Raw genomic sequence first — 11,356 nt, 5'->3', positions numbered from 1 at the left:
TCTGCAGGTACTGATGGACCAGCCTGGCTCCATCTTAGGCTTAAAAGCCATCTTGCAGTAGAGACAAACCAGGTTCATTCCCATTTACAATTAAACCTGTTCCTCAAGGATTGGGCTACACCCCATCTGTAATGTTAATTCTTGTTCCAGGAATGGCAGCCATGTTTTTGTTGCAAAAAGTTGTTTGTAACCACCTTGCAAGCCTACCTTTGCTTCAAAAGATTGTGATGGCTACATATACGTCACCCTGCAGCCACGTCTTTGTTTCTGGAGGTCCTTGTGACTAATCTGTAACGCTTAGATTCTGCTCCCGTCACCCTATTTCTCCCCATTTGCAAACACCTCACCTCTGAGCTCTAAAAACCCCATCTTTCTCTTGTCCAATGTGGACCCCTCTGACCCTGTCTTAGGGGGAGACAGCCCATGTACATGAATAAAAAAAGATTGCTTTAATTACTGGCTTGTCTTAGTTGATCTGACCACGATGATTTGGGCCACTGGTCTTTTTCCTTGAAGCTTTGGGATTAACAGTAACTACGCCCATACGCACACGACTGCACACATTTGCATGATTGTAAAATGGAGTAAATCTCCTTAAGATTTTACTTATTTTTAATTTTAGGTGTGTTGGTGGTTTGCCTCGTGTGTGTCTGTGTGAAGGTGCTAGATCCTCACTGGAGTTACAGATGGTTGTGAGCTGCGGGTGCTGGGAATTGAACCCAGGTCCTCTGGAAGAGCAGCCAGTGATCTTAACTGCCGAGCCGTCTCTCCAGCCCCATGAAGTAAATCTTAAAACTTTTTTTTTTTTTTTTTTTTAAGGTGAATGCTGTCATCCCACCCTTGGGTAGATGGGGGAAGGGGGGAGGAGTCTGGAGAAACTGGGAAGCCTTCCCTGAGGGCTAGAATCTGAATCCAAATACATGTCTGACCCTGGATCCATGGTGCCGAGCAGGGAACCCGGACCCCTCAGAAACCCGAGCCAGGCAGGAAACCACCCCTGCTCCTACAGCTGAGGGGCAAGGAGGCTCAGTGGGTACACTAGATGCAGAATTAGGCCCCGCCCACAATGCATGTTACATGTTCTTGCGGCTGAGACACTTAGCTACCCTGAAAAGCCTTGCCACGTGAGAAGCAGCCCCTGGAGAGGCTTTCACTCAGAGAAGTAGGCTCACGGGGCATAGACCCGGGAAAGGTATGCTCCCGGAAGGTGCAGGTCCGGCTGGCTGTTCAGCCGCTGACAGGCTCTACCCCGCTCCTCCCAGTGAAGAAGCATTCCCGAGAGCTGTCCAGCAGCTGGCAAGCATCTCTGTCTCCTGCGAGCCCTGGGTTGGGAGAGCCCCCATGTCTAGGGTGTCTAGGGGGTGGACATCATGGCAGGGCTGCCTGGCTTCCTTCACACAGCCCGTGTGGCCGGCATTCGTGGCCATCTGTGTCAGCCGGGTCACCCCTCTCTTAATGCAGCCTGGCAGGCGCTTCGGCTGAGGACGCAGGTTGGGAGGAAACGCCAGTCACTTTCTGTGGCAGGAGGCCGATGAGATGTTTGCAGGTGACGGATGTGCTTTGGCAGGCTGCCCCCGGGAAAGGACCAAGCTGCTGGCCACGGATTCAGTCACTCCGATTTAGGAAAAGGTGTTTTGAGGTTTTCCGCTCCTTTCTACATCACTCCTGAAGCCTCAAGACCTTCGCTACTTCTCTTTTCCAAACAGGTTGATTTTCAAAATATTGCCCGTGGCTGTTGTGATTTTCACTCAGAGTTGAGTTTCAAGAATTTGCCAGGTAGCTACCTGCTGCGCAGGAGAGGTAGGTAGCATGCTCCTACGGAGGCTCTCTGTCTTTGAAGGAGTTCAATTCATAATTGCCTGCTGCAATTATGGACAATTACCATGGCTTGCTGAGAAATCTCCATGGGGTCCAGGCTAGGCAGAAGACAACAGGCATCCGTGGTTCCCTCCTGCCTTGGGGAGTCACAATCCAAAATTGTCCTACTTAAGATTTCAGAGAGGCAGGAAGAATTTGCTCACTCTGTCTCTCTGTCTCACTGTCTCTCTGTCTCTGTCTCTCTGTGTGTGTGTATGTCTGCACATCACTAAAATTAATTCTAGATGAAAAGAGCTAAAGTGTAATTAATAAAATAAAATTAAAATAAAAAAGGAAAAAAAAAAAGAAAAGAGCACTTTCCAATAGTATACATAGAAGCATATAATCAGGAATCTTAAAGGAGGTAAGAGAAGGGGAAGAGTGAAAGGAGTTTTAAAGAGAGCAGAATTTAGGCTTCATTACCCTATGCTCACAAAAAGAATGTGACTTTTGGAATAAATGCTGCCCTCACCAGGGAGGAGGTCCTCTCTCTGGATCTCACTCTTTAGTTTGGCAAATATTATGTTCCCACGTGTTAACTTCTGGACATACCTGTTTTGTTTTGTTTTTTTAAACTGTTAGTATGTTTATTTACTGTACACGTAAGTCACAAGGAAACTCGTGAAAGTTGGGTTTTCCTTACACCTAGTGGGTCCTGGGGATTTCAGGTCATCAGACTAAGTGCAAGTGACCTTAACCCCTGAGCCTGCAACTCAGCACCAGCTCCATCTTTCAAAAAAAAAATTAGATATTTATTTATGTGTATGAGTGCTTTTTTGCATGTTTATACGTGTGCTAGGTATGTACCCTGCTCACAGAGGTCAGAGGAGGGCACTGGATCCCTTGGAACTGGAGTTACAGATGGTTGTGAACCACTATGTGGGTGCTAGAACTCGAACCCAAACCCTCTGCAGGAGCAACATGTGCTCTAGACCAGGGACCACGTCAAAGACGGGTCTTAACATACCGTTGGAGAACTTGGGTTCAGTTAGCCTGGATTTAAATCACAAGCCTCCCTTCTGCTTTGTCTCCACCAGGACCGACAGGATGACCCGAGTGTGTAGATTTAAGATAGAAAGGACCCGGTGTGCTCAAAGGTGTGGGAGGCCTGCTTTACATTGACCCAGGCACTGATGCTACTATCAGACTTCGTGTCCCTACAGACCAAAAGGAGAGGAGAGCCAGAGGAGCCTCAGAACTGCCCAGCAAGGTTCCCTGCAAGGGACCAACTCTCCCAGCCAGAAGAGCCTCAGAGCTGCCCAGCAAGGTTCCCTGCAAGGGACCAACTCTCCCAGCCAGAAGAGCCTCAGAGCTGCCCAGCAAGGTTCCCTGCAAGGGACCAACTCTCCCAGCCAGAAGCGTGGGGCAGATGCCTGGAAGGCAAGACCGGAAGAAGCCACATACCAGGTGCCTTTGAACTGGGAGATGGCAGGGGCAGGCAGGGAGGCCAGAGGCCGGAGACGTGAGCAAACATTTACCCAGAAACTTTAGTTTCAATCCCTTTCCACCTTTTTTTCGGCCAAGTGCTTGCCTTGGTTGCAGCTGGGTGTGTTTATAAGCCAGTTTACACGGCAAACACTGATCCCCTGGTTGAGGCTGTTACCGAGTCTCTTTGTTAGATTAATAAGATTACAAGATCTGGGCAGACTTGGCAGTGTTTATCCTCTGGGGTGGTGGCAGCGAGCAAGAGGCTCCACAGGATCCCCGGTGTCGGATCCCCATTCTATTCAGAGCGTGCAAAAAGGAAAAGGGTTCCAGATCCTTGGCCTCAGACAAATTACAGTCACGAGCCCGTATCCCTGGCTTCCTAATCAGTCTAAGGTTTGTGGTCCCATCCACATGGCTTTTCCAACCTTGACCCAGACTGTAAATGGCTTTGACGGCCACCTTTGCAGTGACTGGCTTCCTACATGATTCCACAGCACGTGGCTAGACTGTCTGTCCTTTAGGTACAGACTGTGGGCTTGTACCTAAAGTTATTTCAGTAAGGTTTACTGAATGACGTTCTGTCACACAAGTCACAGCTTCTGGTTGACTCACGTTCTGTTGTGGTTTGAATAGTACAACTCCCCAGAAAATAGAAGTCCCTTCCACTGTGGCCTGGTGAGAGAGCGCAGCCCCGGGCACCACCGAACTGGCTCTACTTGCAAATCTCTACAAAGCCCCACTGTCTCCCTCCGAGTCTTGAAGGCTTTGTAGCCACCAGAGAGTACAGACTTCTCGGAGCGTGACGTATCTTCCCTCCATATCAGCTGCTCTTCTGATACCTTGGCCAGCTCCGGGCCCGCCCGCCCCTCCCTTGTACTAACCCACTGTCACACGGTAGCAGTCTCATCTCTCCCGGCCCGTGTCGACTGCGTCACGTCGCAGTCTTCCAGACGCAAGGATACAGCTGCCCTTCTGGACCACGACCCCGGGTCCCTGCCTCATTCTGGTTCGCTGAGTGGTAAGGCTCTCACGTGCTTTCGGGCTTGATGGCTTCGTTTCCCCGGAGAGGCTGTGAGATCTTTGCAAGCCAAGTTCATTTCCACAGCCCTGTGCTGAGCTTGCAAGGTCTCGGACACTGAGAATTTAGAAATCTTAAAAGGCGAAGCTGACACGCCCACAGTTGAGACTTTCCCATCCTCCCCTACCCTCTGTTTTTCAGGATAAATAAACTTCTCAACCAAAGGCTCCCTCAGCCTCGGCTGCTCAGGACACTGGACCTTCTTGCACGCTGTCTCCTCTGTCTCCGGGGCTGCTTTCACCCCCCACCTACCCAGCCATCTGGATCACATCTGTCCACCTTCCAAAGCTTTGCCGGCATCCAAGCGGCTCCTGAGTTTGCACGACCCCACCTGCGCACACCTGCATGTTCGGTGCACACTTCCGTTGCCGCAGCAGCAGCGGCGGCAGCCTGTGCCTCTGTCTCCCCGGGTAGATACTGAACTCTCTATAGCTCGGGATATTTTCATCTCTGTGCTCCTGTACCTCAGGCAGTACGCAACAGCAGTAAGCGGGAAGTCAAGTGAAGGGACTCACGCATGAATAAATGCACAAATGAGCGCACGCGTGAGCCAGCAAACGCATGCATGGACGGTTATGTGAGCAAACGTCCCTGTGGAGATTTCCTTCCCCTCTCTTCTAGCCGTTGGGGCGTGGCGGCCTCGCGTTGGTTATCCTTGCTCTCAGGCCGCGTTGCGGTGTCCCGAGAACGTGTTTCAACGAGACTTCATTTTTGGAAAATTAATGAGCAGCTCACTTGGCAGGGTGGCGAGTTTGAAATGCCCCGAGTGAACAACAACAACAACAACAAAAAATCCTTGAGTGTAAGGGAAAGGAAAGAACAGGGGAAGGCAGGTGATCTGGGGTTGCTGGCTGGCAGTGGCTAGTCTCTCGAGCATAACTGTGGATAAAAATAATACCAAGCCTGGGAGACCAGAGGCCCTGTCACAAGTGACCTTGGAATACATTTTTATTCCACCCCTCTCCTGAGAGGAGCCAATGGGGAGAGGCTTTGGAATTGGTAAGGAGCACCAAGAAAGAGACGTATTGTCATCCTGCCTGGGTGAGAGGATATTGCCTTGAGAATTCAGTGCTAGCCCCACCTGCTCTCCCCAAAAGAGAGAATATTCTAATATGACCCACATCCCTTTCGCTTACTAAGGCCTACATTAATTAGGAAACATTTTTCGAAATGTAAAACTGAGTCTCTGAGTAAGCACAATCCTTTGCAGAAAGCAGGAAGCACACGAGTCAAGCAGCCTACCCTCAGATGTGAAGCCATCTGTGGTTTCAGAACAAGCGGCTTTGCTAGCTGGAGGTGGCACGCTGTTGTGAAATGCTAAATTAAATACCACGACACGCTATTATGGCTTCAAAAAGTAGTTACAGGCTTCAATAAGCACACTTTTATCACAAGAACACACAACCTAAAGCCAAAATAGTTCAGTTTAGCATGCCAAAAATCTGCTCACCCCATACATTGTTAGAAAGAGCAGTAGGAAAAGGCATCAGAATTTGCTACCATTTCCCTCGATGGTAGCCAACATCTCCTATCTTCTTTGGCAAGGAGGCCATTTCCCTATGCTGTATTTTGCACACAGAAATCTGCATACAGCGATTTGCATACCAAAGCCACATTTGTTTAAAAAAAAAAAACTGTTTGCAGGAAAGCCAGAGGAAGACAGGGTTGCCACCGTCGGCACCTCTGTGCTGCACTGCCAGGTTGCTCGCTTTTCATTCTCCTCCATGCTGAATCCCTACACAGCATTATGTGCTTGATGAGACATTAAAAATTAAAGCGAATGTATCCTCTGTATTTCCACGGACCATGCTAACCTCGAGTCTATCCTGCCAACATCCTGTCCATCGTTTCCTGAAAGGCTTGTGATGACAGCTCGAAGTGCCACAATCAATTGAGATTTTATTACACGTTATAGTTCAAATAAAACCTGTCTCCAGGACAGGTGCTGTGGTACCCTGTTTTACCTAGGAGGCAACTGTGGCATGGAGAAACAAAGCGAACTTGCCCAAGTTTTGCAAGCCAGGAGTCCCACGCATGGCCAGGTTTGGAAGCCTGATTGAGGGCTCGGCCCTTTCTGGTCACCTTTGTCCCCACTGTTGCCCCCTTTCTCTAGTGCTACACACTCTTGATACCTATCACTACCTCGGCTGACTCTACCAGTCTGAGGTGGGGTCCCGTGCCGGGAAAAGGGTACCATTTTGGTTTCCCAGCATTTATCTTTTTTCTATCCGGAGCCTGGAGGCATGACGGTAGACCCAAGGCTCAGTGAAGGTGTCTCATAAGCGAACTCAGGGGCACACTGGGATGAGTGGGAAAGTGGCTTGTGATACCAACGACAGCGTCAAAAGAGCAGGCTGGGTGGCCGCGCATAGCCCGCGTGCAGCCATTGAGATGCAGTGCGCATGCTCACTGCACATGCGCCAGTCCAGCTGCGTTCCCAGAAACATAGCGGTCGCTGTCTGTGTGGGCTTAATTAGAATGCTGCTTACAGAGACCTTATCAGTAGCAAGTCAGATGCTCCGTGGCTTCCTAAATAAAAGTCAGTCGTGGTTTTTAAGATTGGTTTATCTGATGAGTATTTTGGATTTTTCCAGTACATACCATTTGAAAGAAATTAGCCATTTCTGCAAAAGAAGATAAAGGACAGAATGAAGAGGCCAGACGATTGCAAAATAAATAAATAAATAAATAAATAAATAAATAAATAAATAAATAAATAAATAAGGGATTATAAACATTTGCTTTCTTCAAAGATGTCCCTTGAATTTTGTGTTTTTCTCTCTTAATCTCCATTTTCTGGCACAAAACTAAAATATACCTTTGATCAGGGCTACCTTTAGTTAGAACCGAGTTCTCTCGCGTTCTCTGAAGGCTAGCGGACCTGAGGACTCCCAGCGTCCAAGTTGCTGTTACAAACAAACTCCGTTCCATATGATCTGTAACAGCTCAGGCTTTTGGCAAGTTCCAGACTGAAGAAGCCAGGGGACTGTGAAGGGCTTTGGAAGCAGAGTGTCAGGAAGCTCCGGCTTGTTAATCTCCCGAGCCTCCGTTTCCTCTCCTGTCAAATCAGGTGGCGCCCAGCCGGCTCTGGGTGCCTGCCTCCCAACCCCTTCTGTCTTGTTCCTTGGGGGGAACGGTGATAAACAGAGTTCCAGTTTTGTTCGGTCGGCAGATGAGCAGCACACTGAGCTAGAGACAGATTCCTGTTGGGGTTGTGGAGGCTGTGGGAAGTCATGTGACTGAGTCGCATCCAGTAGCCTGAAGGAAAAAGCTTTTGAGATTGTTTTCCCTCTCTGGTAAGAGAGATACACTGATAACTGATAAAAAAAAAAAAAAAACAAAAAAAAAAAACAAAGAAACAAAAACAAAAAAAAAACCCTCCTAGGCCTTTGTCCCCTGGCCTGCTACTCTGATGCTATTGTTGGGACCTGGTGGTGTGTGGCATCCGCCTTAAGGACCCGAGAGACAATATCATTGTTAGGCTAAAGATGGCAGGGCAGAAGGCTGGAAGCGGCCCGACCTCCAGAAGCAGCTGATTTTACCCACTCTTCCTCATCCACCTATCTCCAGATTTCTTAACACGAAAGGGCTTTGGGGTTAAGCCTGCCTGCCATACAATGGGTTTTATGTTGCGCATAGTAAAAAAAAACCCAGTCCTGATTTAGATGGACACCAACCTCACATGGTGGCTAAACTGCATTAAGGAAGTGAATAGAACGAGGTCTGATAGCGGGTAGCCTCTCTAAAAGGTCAGCAACTGCCCTTATCAGGCATAGGCACCGATTTAACAGGAAAATCTCAAATCGCAACACGGGTAGAAGAGAGGAATGGGACCTAGTTTCGGTGACACAGACGCTTTCATATTCTTAGCAGGGGTCAGGGGTCGATGCTGATGTAGAGTCCCTTCTTTGCAGCGACAAATCCTCCTCTCTGGGAAGACGTGAAGGGGCAGCAGGTCACAGATGACAGAGATGACGTTCCCATCTCTCGTCTCGCAGCAGCCGCCAAGCAGCCTGATTCACAGGTGGACAGCCACCCGTGTGGACCGTCAGCCTGCCAAGGTGCAGAGTTCTGCCACCCAAAAGTTAAGGATCAGGGCCCGGCTTGGTAGCGCATGCCCACAACCACAGCACCTCGGAAACGGAGGCAGAAGGATTGCTGGGGGTTTGAGGTCGACAGGGGGTCCACCACGAGTTTCAGACAGGCCTGGGGTACAGAATGAGAACTTGTCTCAAAACACCAAAGGGCCCGTGGGGATAGCTCTGTTTGCTTGCTTGGTAAGCGTGAGGCCCTGGGCTCTGTCACCAGCACCATGTGAAAAGCAGGATGTGGTGGTATGCATTTGGATTCCCAGTGCTGGGCATCGTTTACAGGACGCTCCATAGGGCTCACTGGCGAGCTGGACTAGTCCAAGGGAGAGGTCCTGTCTCAAAAACAAAGCACCCAGGGTTGGAAATTCACACACACACATGTACCCGCACACACATGTACCCACACACTCACGTGGGTAAGCACACAAAGATGAAAAAGTCTGAGGGCAGAGATCAGTGTTAAAACGTGTGCCTAGCTTGCAGGAGGCTCTGGGTTCAATCCTCAGTAACAGACTGGGAGAAGGGGAGGGGAAAAAGAATGCAACTTACTTCAGATGACTCCGGTAACTCACAGGACTATGGACACATGTCAAAGTCTGACTTGTGAAGTCTGCCCACCAAGACATAAAGTGGAACACTGTACAGCGTCATGTGATGTACATGACAGGGACAACGCCGTAGAGGCGGTGTGCGCGTTGCTTTCTGTAGCTGCGATAAAGTACCAATAGCCACAAGAAACATGTGGAAGAAAGGGTTTATTTTGTCTTTTAGTTCCAGGGGGAGAGTCCATAGTGGCAGGGTGGGGGAGGGGGGCATGACAGCAGGAGGCCAGAGCAGGAAGCTGAGAGATCACATCTTTAGTTGCAAACTCAAACAGGAAACAGGAAGAGGCTATGACCGCTCAAAGCCCGCCCCCCATGATGCACTTCCTCCAGCAAGGCTGCACCCCCTAAAGGTTCATAATTTCCCCAAACAGCACCACCAGCTGGGCATCAATTGTTCAAATGCTTGAGTCTATGGGAGACATTCCTCATTTATACTACCATAGCAGATTCTCAATAAATTGTCTTAACATAAGCCAGACTTGTTGTCTTCATTTCAGTGAAGAGACCAATGACAAACCACCCTGGATGTCGGACACATGGACTCAGTCTCTATGCCTGCTCACCTGGGGGCAGGCCACATCCAGTGGGAGGGAAGCCTTCTATCTCCGTGGCTACAGGTCTATAAGGTGAGCACTGGCTTTTGGTAACGGCCTTGGGCTTTCCCAGTCTCCTGGTAACCATAGTTAGTAGTCTATTATTTAAAAAGAAGCAATACAAATTAATCAGGAGTCGTAACGGTAAATAGAGAACGCCTGGCTACCTTGCAGCCCATTAAACAAACCCACCAATTCCTAATACTCAGATTTTGGTATGCGCTGTCTCCGCACCTGTGTTGTTTAAACCATCCTGCCATTCTTTCCTCTTTTACAATAAAGGGCAGCGTCAGTGCTAGCATCACTACACACCGTGAGGCGATTCTCCAAAACTGATGCTCTCTGCATAGCCGAGAATATGATATCATTCCTTCCTTAGAGGCAATTACCACCCCTTACTGCGTGGTGGATTCTAAAACTGATCTGGATGGCATCTCGTGCCACTCTGCCGTAGTCAGCAGTTTACTCCGTGCAGCTGCGGTCTTAACGCGATTGAGGGAGACAGAGGTAAGAGTTGCAGTAGATTTTAGTACGCCCGCAGCAGCTTCCATCATCAATTCCAGAACCCTCCCACCCCGAGAAACCCCGTACCTGCTAGCTGCCACCCTCCGTCCCTCCCTCCCACGGCTACCCACCATCCCTGCTTCTCAAACAACGCGTTTTCCATCTGTACAGCTTTCCCTAATCAGGACATTTTCCACAATGGAATCGTGCAATATGTGCTAAGTCTGGCTCCCTTTATTTAGCATAATGATTTCAAGGTTCACCCATGTGGTAGTATGTGCTTTTTGTTGTTTTTTTTTTTTTTTCATTACATTTAAGAAAATAATGCTTTTGTTTCCTTAACATTCTGCTTAACTTTCTGCTGTTTAAGCTTATGACATTTTAAATCCATTAGTTGATGGGTATTTAGGTAGTTTCCTTACGGCTACCATGAGCAAAGGTGTCTTGTGATGTTTTTAAGGTGATCATTTAAAAGTGTACAAGTGACAGAGTATTCACAATGTCATTTACACACTATCTTCTAGTTTTGTCTTGGTCGATGTTCTATTGCTATGAAGAGGCACCATGGCCAAGACAACTCTTACAAAGGAAGACATTTAAGTGGGGCTGGCTCACAGTTTCAGAGGTTTAGTCCGTTATCATCATGGTGGAGAGCATGGTGGCACACGGGCAGCTGTGGGGCTGAAGGAGGAGCCAAGAATTCTGCAATCAGGTCGGCAGGCAGCAGGCAGAGAGAGAGACACACCGGTCCTGGCTTTAGCTTTTGGAACCTCCAGTGACACATTTCTTCCAACGAGGCCACGCCCACTCCAGCAAGGCCACACCTCCTAATCCCTTCTAACCGCAGAGACGAAGTTATACAATGTATAGCTGGGCCTAAGGGATGCAGACGTATAACCCAAGCTACTTGGGAGGCTAGGGCAGGAAGAGCACAAGTTCAGGACTTGCCTGTGCAATTTAGGTGAGACTCAAAACCCAAAGCAGAAAGAGGGCTAGGGGTGTGACTCCATGGTGGAGCCTCCCCTACCAACTTGCCCGATGTGGAAAAAAGGGACTCCTTGACCTTTTGCATCTGCCTTCTCTTTTCCACAGGATGTTTCTGAGGCTCATTCTTGTTAGAGTATCAGAACACGGTTCCTCTTCATAACTGAATATCCTGCTATGCCTACATCACGCTTTGTTTATATGTTGACGGTCGGC

The 11,356-nt window shown here is 48.8% G+C and overlaps 1 protein-coding gene across 2 annotated transcripts; it reads left to right on the top strand.

Annotated features, from left to right (window-relative positions):
• The first annotated feature begins 1,444 nt into the window (after positions 1 to 1,444).
• Positions 1,445 to 7,018, top strand: LOC132646856 (uncharacterized). 2 transcript variants are annotated; one of them, XR_009585189.1, is made up of 4 exons: positions 1,445 to 1,800; positions 2,895 to 3,264; positions 3,919 to 4,303; positions 4,505 to 7,018. XR_009585189.1 is itself a non-coding variant. In XM_060366088.1 (3 exons), exons 1-3 carry the CDS (start codon positions 1,554 to 1,556, stop codon positions 4,782 to 4,784), a joined length of 771 nt encoding a protein of 256 aa, XP_060222071.1. In that variant the 5' UTR covers positions 1,445 to 1,553; the 3' UTR covers positions 4,785 to 7,018. The 2 variants fall into 2 exon arrangements, 1 of the variants encoding a protein (XP_060222071.1); XM_060366088.1 differs by lacking the exon at positions 3,919 to 4,303 and having other exon boundaries at positions 3,021 to 3,264.
• Positions 7,019 to 11,356: the final 4,338 nt, after the last annotated feature.

The sequence above is a fragment of the Meriones unguiculatus genome, chromosome 12 (genome assembly GCF_030254825.1).
Source record: "Meriones unguiculatus strain TT.TT164.6M chromosome 12, Bangor_MerUng_6.1, whole genome shotgun sequence".
Lineage (NCBI taxonomy): Eukaryota > Metazoa > Chordata > Mammalia > Rodentia > Muridae > Meriones > Meriones unguiculatus.
This window is presented reverse-complemented; position numbering and strand designations above follow the sequence as displayed.